This window comes from Oryzias melastigma, linkage group LG13 (assembly GCF_002922805.2).
Source record: "Oryzias melastigma strain HK-1 linkage group LG13, ASM292280v2, whole genome shotgun sequence".
Lineage (NCBI taxonomy): Eukaryota > Metazoa > Chordata > Actinopteri > Beloniformes > Adrianichthyidae > Oryzias > Oryzias melastigma.
In genome coordinates, this window is record NC_050524.1 from 2,651,277 (window position 1) to 2,666,653 (window position 15,377).

At 42.6% G+C, this 15,377-nt stretch overlaps 1 protein-coding gene and 1 long non-coding RNA gene across 6 annotated transcripts in view; one reads left to right on the forward strand and one right to left on the reverse strand.

Annotated features, from left to right (window-relative positions):
* actn4 (actinin, alpha 4) overlaps positions 1-9,151 on the reverse strand; it is a 46,595-nt gene extending 37,444 nt beyond the window's left edge. Inside the window, exons 1-2 of one of the 5 annotated variants that reach the window (XM_024277253.2) lie at positions 8,961-9,150; positions 8,654-8,811 (exon numbers count right to left, since the gene is read on the reverse strand). In XM_024277253.2, coding sequence (XP_024133021.1) covers positions 8,654-8,776 — 123 coding nt within the window. In that variant the 5' untranslated portion in view covers positions 8,777-8,811; positions 8,961-9,150. Of the gene's footprint in view, positions 1-8,653 lie in introns of all 5 variants that reach the window. The other 4 variants (XM_024277252.2, XM_024277251.2, XM_024277255.2 and 1 more) reach the window with 4 other exon arrangements.
* On the forward strand, positions 3,475-5,030 carry LOC118599524. Its single transcript, XR_004948921.1, has 3 exons — positions 3,475-3,660; positions 3,799-3,934; positions 4,391-5,030. It is a non-coding gene; the product is annotated as an uncharacterized LOC118599524 (long non-coding RNA).
* Positions 9,152-15,377: the final 6,226 nt, after the last annotated feature.

Genomic DNA, 15,377 nt, shown 5'->3' on the forward strand with positions numbered 1-15,377 from the left:
GGGTCATAAAAGGAATTTAGAGGGTCCAGACTCTGAACAAGGAGCAGAACATTGTTTGTTCCTCTGAGTTTCCGCTTGTTGATGACCCACAGCGGCACACATACACTAAGCCATAACTTACCCCCCCGTCCGACTCCGTCACACATTCCTGAGCTCCCCCTCCCCTCATGATTCATCATCCCTGCTCTCACACAGGATGCAAAGGCAAATCCGTGCGCAGCGGAGGCTTGCATCAGGCAGGAAGCTAACAGGCTCCGTCAGGGATTGAGATTAACGGTGAAACAGATCTCCTATTCTGGGGACGTTTCCCTAAACCGCCAGTTCACGCCGCCAATGGAGACGGGTTGCATCGGGCTGAACAGAACGAGAAACTGAGCCAATCCGGTTCTAAAATGATGGTCTCGTTTGAAGGCGTCCCAATTACAAACAGGTTAAGGGAACCAGGGCTGGAAAAGAACAAAGGAGACATAAATGTTCTCTTCTTATCAGTAATGACGATGATGTTTCTCCATCATATCTAGAGCGAAACATCTGAACCTTGGGAGAGAACGCACTAACTTTTGGTATCAATATAGAACTTCATCTACTCACATCATGAAACATGAAGTTCTAACTTTTATCACACTGTTGACTCGTCTTGTATTTAGGTTCCAATCAGACCAGCTCCTGAGGTTCCAGTTCTTTCATTGTCCTCTAAACATTTGGAGAAAAATGATAAATTGACTTTCAAATAATTAATCGATTTATGACTGGAAACCGAGTCTGGCATCCTGTAAACCTCCGCCATGAAGACAAACATTCCTGCGGCACTAACCTAAAATCTTAAGTTGATTTAACACAATGGTGGCCGTGCCCCAGATACTCTGAAAAACAGAAAACACCAGGCCCCCCGGGTACAGGAGGGGGTCACGGCGGCTGTGAATGTGTGCAGGTCGAGCCTGTGAGGGGAGGGGTCATTCACCCACATCACTGTAATCCCTTTAAAATGACTGCAATAATGCAGAAAAGCTCCTTCCTTTCAATCAGTGACCGATTCGAGAACAGGTTTGAGTCCAGAAGAAATGAATAATCTTAACGCATCTACCCAGTCACTCATTTAAGGCGGAGAGGCTAAAGAATTGTGTTTTACAAGAGCCTAAGAGAGATTTGTAAGAAATTCTTTTGCCGACTGAAGTTTGAGAGAATAATCAGGAGGAAATTATGCTGGAAAAAGTTATGAGATATTGATAATAAAAAATGTCTAAAGTCACACTTCATCTCAGCTCTAGAAACCCTTCCTCCAACTCCACAAGACCCACAGCAATATCCATCTAACTTTAGGATTTTTTAGTTTTCTTCTAAAGAACAAACACCTGCACAGCGACTGATGATCCAGAACTCTCCTGCAGCAGTTCGATGACCTGAATGTCAAACGGTGGCTGAACGTTCCACCCCGACCACAATTCAAACTTGCATCAGCTTTGGGTTTCACTGAGGAAATCCTTGCTCAAATTAACACCACGACTCTGCATCAGGGCTGTTGCTAAGCAACGGCAGAGCACCTTATTTTTAGAAAGTTTAAATTTTGTCGGAGCGCATGTTTCTGTAGTATGAATCAGTTGTTTGTTTAACTGGCTCCACCGAAGTACAGAGCTGCATCCCAGCAGCTGTCAAACAGAACCTACAACGCTTTCTCGCCGCTGTGGCGAACTCGGCAGGAAACGCTGTGACTCGATTCTCGCCTCCGTGACGAGCTGTCGAGCCTTTGCGGCGCTGGTGTGAAGAGGAAAAAAAGAAACTGCTGCAGCACAGCTCAGAAGGCCCGCGTTAACTCCACGAGCACGTCATTTTACGCTCACTCCAGAGCCGTGAGTCACAGGAGAGCCAACACTGAAATCTTGGAGCGCGCTCAGAATAATCCTCTGCGGGCTCGCTTTGATTGGATCAGTCAGGACGGAGAGCAACGCTGCCCTGCTGTCCACGGCCTGATGCTGCATCAGGACCGTCATCTGTTCAGATGCTCGACGGAGGAACTTCATTTCTGCTGAATTCTTAATAATGCATCTGATGGACATCTGGTAGAACTGGACAGATTCACTTCAGCAGCCATGCTGACCTGCAGGCGTTCCTTCTGAAACATCTGATCTTTGACCCTCAACATGAGGAGTCTTCACTGGAAACAGAGGAAGTAGAAACCCACAAAAACCTCAAGAGTATTCCTTCCTCTTCTGAGGCCTCTAAAGAGATAGAATAAATTACCATTTTTCTACAAGTTCCGCTTTATTTAAATACATTTTTGTTTCTGTTCTATCACTCAGTGTTTGCAGAAACTCGTAATATTCTGAAGCTGCTTAGTTTCACCTCCACACACACAGGCAGCCGCTCTTTCTCATCCGTCTTTATTGCACACAAACCAATAGCAGATATTTATAAACCATCTGTTAAATGATCTGTGTTCAAGCATGAAAATGAAATGTGGTCCCACAAAACAGAAACAGTCAGCCCGCATGCCCCTTTCTGCATCTCCTGTGTTCTTCAAGAGGATCAACTGAAAACATTTAAAATGCTTGAAAACGTTCATGAGCTCCAGCTTCACCCAAAGCCTCACAGATAAAAACTTTAGAGGACACCTCCAATAGCATAAAGACCACCTCATACAACAGACAGAAGCCCTGCAGCTGCAAATCAAAACAGAAAAACGGATAGATAAATCCAGAAACGATCCTCTTCAGAAGTCCTGTTGCCGTAACAACGGCGTGGTTGCGAGATGGAATAACTGCAGGAGCGCTGTGCAGAATCATCTGATGAGCAGAGCACCCCGATGATCAGCTAAAGCGAGTCAATATTTAATGCTGCTCTCCTGAAACCGCCACAGATGCTTCGACTCCCCGCCGGGAGGTTTCTGCTGCAGCTGCATCAGGACTCACGTTCTGCTCCATGAATGCGGCACAGAACCGGGCTCAGGGTGATCAGAACATGTTTCTGGACCTTTCAGAGTGTCTGCTGGCAGCACGCACAGCTCCCTGTAAGCCTCGTCTCTTTGCCCGCTGCCCCACTTGGAGGGGCTGTAAATAATACAAGAGGAGCTCAATGACGAAATCAGAGACAGCATTCGAAGAAACAAAGACTTTCTTCTCCGTCGCGGTGCGTCGGCTTCGTGTTCACCCAGCTACAGGCTGTAGAAACCACAACCAGAATGGGACGTTTGTTTCTGAGACCACAACACTCAAAGCAGCAGAGAGCTCCAGCTTCAACCGGTGATTCCCCTTCAGGAGTCGCTATACCCAGAAGAAACCGTTATCGATGAGTTCCTCTATGTACAAAAGTGTGAGTAAACTATTGGGGACTTCCTGCTACAAAACAACGCTTTAAGTCAGAAGTGTGAAAAGATGCACATCATTTCCTGAGAACCTTTTACAAAAGTTTATCTACAGAAACTCAAGTAAACCAGGTTTTGATCAAACATGATCAGTTCTTTTTTTTCTCTCAAAGGGGTCAAACAGACCTGCAGCTTTCATCTCTCAGCCTCACATGAAGGCCAGAAGACAAACGATCCGTTTAATGCCGGTCTAATCGTGCTAAACCTCTGATCCCGCCAAACAAGCCTCCACATGGCTGCTGTGTGTGCGCCACATGTTCCAGGAGGATTTAGCGCTGAGGCTCACCCTTTGTTACAACACAGTGAGTGCACACAGTTCTCCCCCTCCCTCACAGGGAGAAGAACCTGTCTAGGTGTGGTCACATGACACACATCACCTTCTGACTAGAACAAGAAAAACATTTGAACAAGTTTCACTTTTTCTGGTTTTGACCTTCTAGAACAACTTCAACCAGCCGGATGTTTGTGTCGAGTAACCATTGAAGGGCATCCGTCTGGTCTGCAGCAGCTGGTGTAAATATGTACGAAGGACACAAGCAGACAACATTAAAGAGTAGAACGCCGTTTTGACATCAGGTGAGGTTTATTCTCCATCATGGAAAAACCCATCAGCTGACAAAGTCAACCAACACTCCATCCTAACATCCAGCTTGCTCAGTTCCACTCAAACCAAAGAGAAGGTAGAACTTCCTATTGTTACAGGAAGCAGCTGAGAAGAACCCACAGTTGATTTGAGAACCTGTACCTCCATTTAAAAAAGGGAAATAGGAGCTACTTCTCCTAAAAACTGCTTATTTTAAACTTTTTGGTACGAGTTTCTCAGCAGTCAGACAATACTTTGCTCACCCACGTTACGTTTGTGTACTTCCTTTATGGAAATAAACAATAGAGATTAACAAGGAGGAACCACTTCAAAAAAAGTTCAGTTCTGCAATTCTTGCAGGAAACATTAACGTCAAAGCCTCTACGCAGCTCTGACGGCCCGTTTCTCTATTGATCGTGTTGAATTTGAACTCCTCTGCTTCCCGTCAGGAGCAGCATCCCATCTTAGCTCTGAAAAGAAGCGTCCAAAAATAAAGAGGATTGCAGAAAGCTCCGCGTGAAAATAGAGAAGCTGCAGCCTCACAGACGCAGAAACCATGGCCATCTGCACGCTGCAGCCATGGAGACGAGACCGAGCAGGAATCTTAAGCCGTGGGTTTCAGAAGGCAGCGCTCTGAGCCTCCTCTATGGACTCATCTCCAGCTCATCGTAGCCATGAGCAACACGAGATGCTGATGAGCTGGAGGAGGAGAACGAAACGGCAGAACTTAAAGACTCACTCCAATGAAAATAACATGTTCTTTTTTTTACATTTTAACATGTTCTGGTTGCATTTTAATCAAGATGGAGCACATATATAAAGAAAATTAAGTATTTATTTCTGAGTATTTCCTTATTCAGATTGTAGGTCCGGAGCAGACGTAAAAGTGCCGTTTTAAAAAGATCATATCAGTGATGCCGAAAAGGGGTTTGATGGGCTGTAAGCTAGCAGGACAGTGTGTAAACCTGTGACTGTATATAGAGAACTGGACCCCTCCTCCTTGGCATTCCACACAGGAAGTACCTGCTGGCTCCAAAAAGCCAAAATCCCATAGGGAAGAAGTTGTTACGGAGTCATTCTATTGGTCAGAATAACCATCTTTTTACCATCTTGTTGATAATCCTCATCTCGTTGTAATGATACTGTTTCTGTAGTTCAAGTCATAAACTGACCAATCAGATGCCTCAGTAAAAGCATGTGGTGCCTGTTGACCCCACCTCAAATGTTTGACGGATTCTCTTTAGCCCGCTTTCAGTGGAAGGGGTGTGGACTTTGAACAAGCTCACTCGTGCTTGGTGAGTGTGCTTGGTGAGTGTAGTCGTCTTAGAAACATAGACTCCGACGAATCACTGTTATTTGGCTCCAACATGGCAACATCCCTATCGAGAAAAATGGCGACTGAACTGGCTTCATGTCGCTTTAGAACGGCATTTTTTGTAATGGTGTAAACTGAGAACACCGTCGGTTAAACTTCTGACAAACTCCTGTTGCTCTGCAGAAACTATATCCTTGAAAGAGTTTTTTTGTCTAAAAACAGCATAACCATGATTTAAAAAAAAACAGCTGGAAAGGCTTTGAAAATAGATCAGAAGATGATCAGAATGGAACTTTTTGATAAATCTGCTTCACAGCTCATGTGTGAAGATGGGAATGTCCTAGAAAAAGCTTCAACATGGAAGTCATTTCTGAAGATTCCTCAACACAACTTTCCAGAGCAGCGGTGTGAAGATGAAGTCGAGAGCCTTCAGCAAACAAACGGGCAGGAAAGCAGACGGAAATCCTCCATTGTTCCACACTAATTCATCAGGGGGAAACTCCACTCGCTAAACCCAATAACTACACGCCAGAACAGCAGCAGGTAACCTGAACAGGGACACCAGAAACTAAAAGCGTTTCCTTTTCATACAAACAGAAAGTGAGAAGAAATGAGCCAGAAAGATCCGTCTGGGTGACCGGATCGGGAGCCCCCCCACCGCGGCGGTCCGCAACTCCAAAGAGGATCATAAGACGAGAACCAACGTTTGGAGAACCACTTCTGCAGCGCTGCAATCACCCCCCCAACAAAAACAATCCCCTTCTTCCTGTCTGGTTAAAAAACACCCCCACCCCCTCTAACCAAAGCCCCCCCTCCCACTAGCCTAGCAGGCTATAATAGGCCACCAAAGGAATGTTTCCCCCGCACACTCACAGCAAAGCCAGAGGCAGGGGAGGGAGAGGCCTTACATTCCTCTCTGCTGTCCTCTTACCGCCTGTCTGACTGACTGGTTCGTTGTTTGGGCACCCAAGCTGATTCTGGATCACAGTCAGCTGAGGGCTTTCCCACAGCTGACCTGGGATCAGCTGTCAGTGGTGCAAACACCACACCGCTTTTCCTGATCATTCCTGGGATCCATCAGAACATGAACTGGATGGAATTTACCGTCATTGGCACCTGCAGACCTGCAGCTCATCTCAGCTGTGTTCAGAGGCTCCACACACAAACATGTCAGTGTGCTGAGGATTACCGTGTTCACATAATGCAGAGAAAACAGAATTAACTGGATTACAGGAGGTCCTCTGTAACACTCCTGTATCTGCTCTGCAGCTCAGGCCTCAAACGGGACAAACGTCACCGTTTGGTTCTGCTGCAACCACCAGCCACCCCGTTATCACCCACAAGGGCAGCTACTGTGTTTGAGAAACATTCTTAGCCCTGATATGGAGCAGAAACAGTTGGGTTACTCCCAGCTGAGACCACTCGGGTCATCAGAACTTTCCTCTGCCAGCCCAGCACACAGAAAGCATGTGAAGTGGGCGGCACCAGAACAAACTGACATTGTGTTCAGCCGCAGGACACAGGCGCGCTCTGATCTATAGTAAGAACCGTTCAGCTGCAGCTCCAACATGCAGGCGGGAAAACAGACATGGGAACGCTGGAAAACTGCCACCGGATCAGAAACTGGAAAAGCAGGAACGTCCTATCAAATTATGTCATCTACTTCCAGTCAGTTACAGCTGCTAACTGGACAATCTGAGTCCATTTACAATCAGTGTTGTTCAAACAGGCTGTAGGAAAATCCAGATAACAATCACTGTGACCACATCATTTACGTGAGGAAACGTCCCACTTTCACGCAGCGGTGCAGGATAAAGCCCGCTTTCACCCGCCGAGTGAGTGACGTTTTGTTCTTTTTAGTGACAAGCCTGAACAGCCTGCTCGGGGCCCGAAGGCTTGTATGCTTTCCCTGTGAGCTCACCCGCCCACCTCGCCGCGCTCCCTCGCCACCACATCAGAAAACGCGGCCCAACTGTCACTGAGAGGCTGGGAGCGAAGGCTGACAGTTACAGCAGAACCCGGGTGGCGTCACTGCGTGCTCCGACATGTTTCAGCGTGTGGCGGATCCCCGAGCAGCGAGCACAACTTTAATAACACGTCTGTCAGGCGGGGACCCAGGTCTGTAATAAACTGCAATTAACTGGACTCGGATCAGTCCTGAACCTGCCAGAGCGGACCAAACTGAACCAGAACCAGGTCAAGTATTAAACGTTCTGTGGACGCCTGAGGGTTCTTCCTACCAGGGATCAAAGCAACACCCTGATCTAAATAACCAACAAAGTCATAACACTTTTCACAACAACAACACCGTTTCCACACTTCTATGGGGCAAGAGTCTTCTCTGGGTTCCCTTAACGCCCCGCCACTCCTGGGGGAGGAACCGGCACAGGTTTGCTCTAGAGGTGGGTTAATCATTGGTGGTTTAGCATTTCCTTTTGGAGAAACTTTGACCTGTGGACAAACAGAGCGCCCGCACGCTGACTAACCAGGTGGGAGAAGTGCCCAGAGGACTGTGCCCGCCAGGTTGGATGATGATCTGCTGTGGGAATGTGTGTGGGGGGACAGATGCATCCACGGAAACGAACCGGGCCACGTGTCGCAGCATACCAGACCCACATAATTACTCTGCACTAAATGACACTCCCTTATGAGGATTGGGACATGGAGAATGCTTCCCTTTTCAGGGGTTTAGTCCAACTTTTGGGGATAAAATCTGCAGTTTAGCTTGTGTAGGGGGTAAAACCAAAACAGAATCTGGAAGTATGTCACTGGAGGGGGGTTGAGGTTAAATGCCCCATAAATGTCACCTGATTTGATGGATGAGAGAACACCAAACCAGACCTGAGAACAACCGTCAAACCCGTTTTTTGTTCAAAATCCCCCCAAACCCCTGAAGGAATTCCAGCAGCAGGCCGTGGGTTCGACCGAAGGCGTTGCCAGGGGCAACCTGTGCGGTCAGAACCACAAGTTAACGGCTCGGAGTGGGAAGTGCGGTCATTTGGAACCGAACCGTCCTCGTTCCGGCCCTTCGGTGCCGCCCCCCGGCGTCCTGCCCGGTCTATGGTACCGCTCGGTCCCGTTACCGAACGGCTGCTCAATCACGGCGGAAACAATGCGGGCCCAGTTTCCGCTCACGGTCAGAAAACGCGCCGGGGAAGAAAAAAAACGAGTTCAAGCTGCTCCAATGTCACCCGAACCCGGTTTTAACGGTGAACCAGACGAGCTAAGGGCAGAACCGGGTCGGGAGCGGTGGGGAGGGGGGGTTCGGGGCTCAGTGAACAAAAACGGAGGCCCGTGCTCGGTCCCTGACCTCCACTCCGCATCCCCTCTGCCATTTTCTCTCAGCCCGCCACCTCCTCTCGGTCCAGACAGAAGGGCCCGGTTCGGGCTGCCTTACCTTTCTCTGCTGCTTCTCCCAGGCCGGGTCCAGAAGCAGGTCGCGGTCCCAATCATTCTCCTGCTCCATGTAGGTCTGTGGCCCGCCCGACGGCTGGTTGTTGGCGGCGTGATAATCTACCATGTCAGCAGAAGAAACCCGAGAGCGCCACGGAGAGACTGTCAGGGGAGAAGGTTCGAAAATAAAAAAACAAAACCGGAGAAAGCGAAGACGGCCCGAGTCAGAGCGGTGGGATTAGGAGGGAAACACGGCCCAGGAAAGTGTCCTTCTTGTGTCGCCGCCTTCAGCCGAGTGAGGCTGTACTGACCGTGATGAGTATCCGGTGTGAGCAGTTAGGAACGCCGCCTCTGCGAGAGGAGAACAGCCTTCCTGTGAACGCCGCGCGGCGAGAGGAGGAGGAGGAGGGAGGCAGGGCCCGGCCGCTCCTACGGGCTCCACCGACTCCAACAAGCAGGGCGCACCGAGGAGCCGCGCTTCCGGTGCAGCTCTTCAAAATTAAACTCAAGTATTTTCTCTTTATGAAAGCCCTGTAAATAATTTAGACATTATATAAAATATTTTATTTTCTGTTTTTAAATAGCATTTCCCACCATATTCAAAACAAACGAAAGTATTTCTACCTCTAAACTGACTATTTTGCATTTTCTGACTAGTTATTTCAAATTAAAGGTTCTTCAGTAATGAATACCTGACTTGAGGTGCTTTTTTAGAGAATGTTCTGATGAGACTATGAAACTGGGAGTGCAAAATTAGTTTGTGTTATTTAATCTTGTATTAAAATATTTGACGAAAAACAAATGTCGTACTTTTGATTATGTTGTTACTTTATAGCCGACAAAAAGATTCCATACATCAATCCCAAGGCTTTTAATTTTGTTACTGATAACCTGTGCACCTTGCATTTGTGAACTTTGTTATTCTAATGCTGCTTATAACTTTTGCACCTTCTGTCTGATTGTTTACATTTATTGCATTTTGCAACAGTGTTACTTTAAAATCTAAATTATAATCACAGTATGATCATGTTTTGTTTTATAAATTAACTATATTTATATTGCAAGTGCTGCTTACCTATTGGCCAGATCACCCATGCAAAAGAGATGGGTTTTTACCAGGTTAAATAAAGGTAAAATTAAAAATAAAATTAAAGTACCACCTCACCAGATATTACCATTGAAGCCCACATAGATACAAATAAATAAATAAACAAAACAACATACGTTTTTACTGGGCTGAACAAGAACAGTTTTTCAAAGCTTGGCGAATGAAATTTGAAACATTTCACACACAGATATACAGTGGTGGACAAATTTGTGCATACCCCTCAGTTAAAGAAAGGCAAAACCCACAATTCTCACTGAAATCCCTCAAAATTTACAAAAGTAACAATAAATAAAACACCTGTGATGTCAATTAAAGGAAACACCTGAGTTAATCATGTCACTCTGGTCAAATAGTTTTCAACCTTTTATTGAGGTACCATCATTTTTGTCCAGGCCTGTTTCATTAGTTTGTTTTTTAAAATAATACTGTTAATCAACAATTCAAAAGTGATGGCGGATTTTGATTGTTTAATTTTCAATAAATTTTTATTTATTGTTACTTTTGGAAGTTTCAAGTGATTTCAGTGAAAATTGTGGGTTTGTCCTTCTTTAACTGAGGGGTACCAACAATTTTGTCCACCACTGTATTTATATTGCCATGCTTTAATCATGAACCATTACCAGATTCCAAACAGAAATAAAGTAAGAAATATATTTTTAAACCTGATAATCATTTAGTTTGGGCTCCACATTCTTAAGAAAGTTAACAAACGGGGATTTAAAATGCTGCTTTAGAACCAAAATATCAACTTTTTTTATAGCATTTTTTCATGCAAAAAAAGTATTTAATCTCTAATTAAAAAAGTTACCTGACGTCAATGTTTGGGATTCACAAATGTGTAAAGGGACCATACAAAACACAAAACACTAAAACAACAATAAAAAAAGATGAAGCAATTAAAAAAAACAGCATAGTATAATGTGAGATGCATTAAAATAACACAATGATACAGTTAAAATCAAAATGAAATACAGCAGTAGAGTAGAAATCTGTAGTCCAACTTTTGTAAACTGACCGCTCCAGTCTATCCTGACCAAAGTTCTGTTTTATTTTCTTAGTTTAGCATGACTACGAGTGTGGGAGTTAACACTGACTCCAAATTAGTTGTATATGACACTTGATTGCTAATACTTATGTAATTGTTACTAGTTCATAACTTTAAAAAATAGTTTTCATTTTTATCCAATTTCCCCATTGTAGTCCTGAAGCTCTTTTATTTTGAAGGTTTTCCCCCACTTCCTTTCTCTTTCTCTTTAAACTTGATCCACTTGATTTCTCCAGTCGCTTCCACACAGACAGAACTCATGAATATATATAAACGGTGAGCTATTAAATTAGGATTAAAATAAAATGATAAGAAGAACCAGGAGATGTGCTTGATAGTTGCTGGTGTTACTCCTTCCAAAAACACACTCCTATAATTAAGGAGTTTTGCTGTATTAAATTGAGTATTCCTTTAAATAGGTGTAATATGTAAAAGACACGTTTTGAATTTGGTTTATTTCAAGCAATTCGAACATAAATACTGAAGAAGACAGACAAAATATAGATAAATTTATACATAGATATGCTAAACTATGGAGGATTAATCAGGACTTGATTGAAAAATAATTAATAAAAGATACACAACATACAACCACATACACATAGAAATGATGCCATATTATTTTCTTTCTATTTAAATAGACATATTTTATTTATACATGCAATAGATGCCACACTGAATCCATTAAATGTGAAATTCATTAATTCATTGCTTAAAAGGAAGTGGGAGAAAACAAGCTTTTACTTATTTACTTTGAATCAATTATGTTTAATTGAAGATACTTAAGACAAATATTTCATGAGAGAATTTTAGTAAAGTGAAAAGTCCAAAAACTGTAACGTTTTAAAGCTTTCCTAAATCATGACAGTAAGTTATTTTATGTTACAGAATATTCAGTAAAATATGACTTTAAATACAGAGAATAAAAATAATTCTGATTAGAAAATAAAAGGATAAAAAGTAAAAGACTATTATTTGATCTATAGTAACAAACATAATGATATCAAAAATATGTTTGTCTTAGTAAAGACTTTACAAAATCTTTGGAAAAAACTGCTAAATACAAGATAATTTATAACTCACAGTAGTAAAAAATAATAAACAATAATAATAATTAACATATTATAACTTTAAAACACAAAAAGAAAAAACAAAATATCATTAATACAAATAACAAAACAAATTGATTATTATTTAATTGACAATGACAAGAATGACGACATTTAAAAGTTGTTTGGATAAATAAAGACTTCACAACATTTTTAACTAAACCTTTTTTTTCTGAATTCAAGATAATTTATCCCAAGCAATAGCAACAATGATTAGTTTGCACATTATGACTTTAAAACTCTATGAAAAAAATGGCTTAAAAAATGGTCTAAAAATGAAAAAAATATTTGTATCCACATAAAAAACAAAAAAAAAAAGATATATAAAAAATGTTTGGATCATTAAAAGATTTTACAAAATCTTCAACTATATGTTGCAGTAAAAACTGTGCTCTTTGTTAATATGTGATCAAAAAAATGTATTGACCAAAAAATCAAAAACTGAAATAAATATGTGATGAACTGTTGGGGCCTCAAACAATCAGCTGGTCAGCATCATAATTAAAGGCTGAAGATGAATGTGGAGGCCTTTTTAACAACTTTAAATATCATCATAAAACATTGCCTGAAATACTTTTGATTGTTTTTATTTAGTTTTCTTAGTTACAGAAATAATATAAAACAAACAAACTGCAGAGAGAAAACTTGGAAACTCTGACAGAAGTGATCGTCTTTCTTAAAAAGCTGAAGTCCCAGTTATTTTTACATTTAATCAGGCAAAAATTGTAGGTTATTTTTTTTAGAAATCTACAACAACATTCCTGGGAGTCTGAAGAGCTTCTTCCAAAGAGCTGTAGTTAAAGACGACCACAATAACATTCTGAGGGAGGGAGAAACCTCTGAATCAACATTACACACAGACATAACAATGCTTTCTCCGTCCAGAAATATCTCAGATAACACGTCAGATATGCAAAGCAGCATTCTTCTCGGCTCAGCGTTAACTGAACCACCGAAGACGCTTGCTCAAGAGCGCGAGGCACCGCATCAAGATTTGTGAGGTTTTCTTTTATCAGTTTGTAAAAAAGTTCAAAAATAAAAATGTCAAGACTGAGATTTCAGAAAGGGTTTTTGTATTCAAGACTCCTCATTTTTACAACAAGCTCATAATTTTTCTCAATGTGACTCCAGAAAAAATCCTGCTGTAATAACATGAAAAACTTTTGCTGAGTCACTGTTTTCCATTTGAACTTCTGAACTTTATTTTAGGATAAAATTAGCTGCTGATGAGTCCAGCAGCTGCTCATGTGCACAGAAAGTGTTGGTATACAGTATAGATATATAGTTAAAATGTTCAAAAATATTACCTTTTAATCTTTTTTTGTAATATTAAGTTGCTGTGAGTCTGTTGGGAAACTCTGAAGAGCAGCTTTGATGAAAGAAACTTCTTTAAAGACACATTCCTCTGAATGAAAACGGTGTTTTCAAACATGTTTTTTTAATGATGGAGGACATAAATAAAGATAATAAAGCTTAAAGTGCATTTATGACTAATTCTTTACCCTAATAATTATGAATCTGGAGCAAACAAAAGAAAAAACAAGCTACGAGCTCCCTGCTCCGCCCCATTCTGATGCATCAACTTCCAGACAAAGAGATCCATGAACATCTTTGTTTTCTTCGTCTGAGCTGGAATCTGGATCTAAGATGTGCGGCTGGATAGCTCTGATATTGCTCACCATTTTTGTCGAACAGCCTCTGTTAGGTTGGGGGTGTGAGGGGCTGTAAGCTAGCAGGAGAACGTGTAAACAGAGAGCTCTCAGCAATGGGTCCCTCCCATAACTCAGAGGTCAATCGTTAATAAATTCCTGCTGCTCCGCAGAAACTATGTCCTAGAAAACAATACAAGTTTTCAGATTTTGGCTTAAAGTGTAAAAAACACTGTGAACGCTTTGAAAATAGATCAAAAGATGATCGGAGTGGGTGAATAAAGGAACAATGTGATCAAAAGCTGAACTTGAACTGAATCAGTCAGAGAACAACAGGGCGTTGAAAAAGAAGAGCAGTGAAAACTGAAACCTGCTGGGACTGATGGAAGGAACCAAATTTGTAACAGAACTCAAGCAGAAGAGCATAAAGACATGAAGGCAGTGGTCTTCACAAACCCAGAGGACACCAGAGGAACCCAGAGGAACTCAGAGGAACTCAGAGGAACCCAGAGGAACCCAGAGGAACCCAGAGGAACTCAGAGGACGGGCGTCACCGAGCCCCGAGCTGCAGTCTTCCTCCACCCGGTGCAGCCGGCCTCCGTCCTCCTGCAGAAGTAGGTCACGCTCAGGCGGTCCTGGAAGATTAGTGTCAGTGCAGAGCGAGAAGGTCACGTGAGGGTGCACGCTCCATCTGCGCTCTGATTGGTCACTACAGCATGAGTCATAATCTGGACTGCAGGAATTTATCAATGAACTGCTTTTTTCATATGGAGAGCTCCACACGCCGAACTCTGTTCCTGAAACACAAACATCAGCAACAAGCTGCTGCCTCCCAAAAATTACATTCAAAATGTGTTTATTCTGACAGTTAAAACTTTCACAATGTAAACAAAAACTCAATAAAACTAAAAAGAAGGTGCGGCTCTCATGCTCACCCTCAAATCTGCTCTCTGTGAGAATGATGGGATTTGAACTTTTCAAAAAGACCTGCAACCAAACATTCTCAATGCTCATGTCTACTGAATTAATTTAGAGAATTCTGAAGATGCACTCAGCCTGATTCCATCTTTCATGACGGTCGGACCATCGTTTATGTGAGGGTGGCACAGGAAGGATGGAGTTTATTTTGGAGGACTTAAACGTTCAGATCACTTCAGCAGAGTCACTCTGACAGCTGAAAAAAATCTGAAAATACATCAAACTCAACATCAGACAATTATTGTTTACCTCCTTTATGTAACAAACAGGTTTTCCTTTTTTGTGCTAAAATAATTCATGGTCCATTAGTGTGATGTTTGTGCAGTTGTCATGGCGACATGATGCAGGAACAATTCCTGAACAGGTTGGTAACATAAATGTTTCCTGATGGGTTTTGCTGAACCATTTTATTTACTCTGATGAAACGAGAGAGTATTAAAAAAATGCTCAACAGTGTGAAAATATGAGGCTCAAACATGAAGATCAGAAGGTGATGCAGTTTTAGCTGCTGCTGGTGGTGGTGGTGGTGGGGTGGGGTGTGTGTGTGTGTAGGGGGGGTTCTACCTGATGGACCAATCTTAGCCTGAGTCGGTTCAACACCAGAGGGATCCTGATGCTCCTATGACCCAACAGCAGAAATCTAAACATCTCGTCTCAAAACCGTCATCCAAATTTGTTTGGTCTGCTTCAGATGATCGGAGGTGGTTTATCGTTTTCAATATAAAAGCAATAAATTTAAAGAACAAATAAGGAAAGACAAATGTTTGGTAACGATCAAATGTATAGATTGCTGTATCATCAGCATAAAAATGCTAAAAGCACTTAGACGTCAAAAAGTA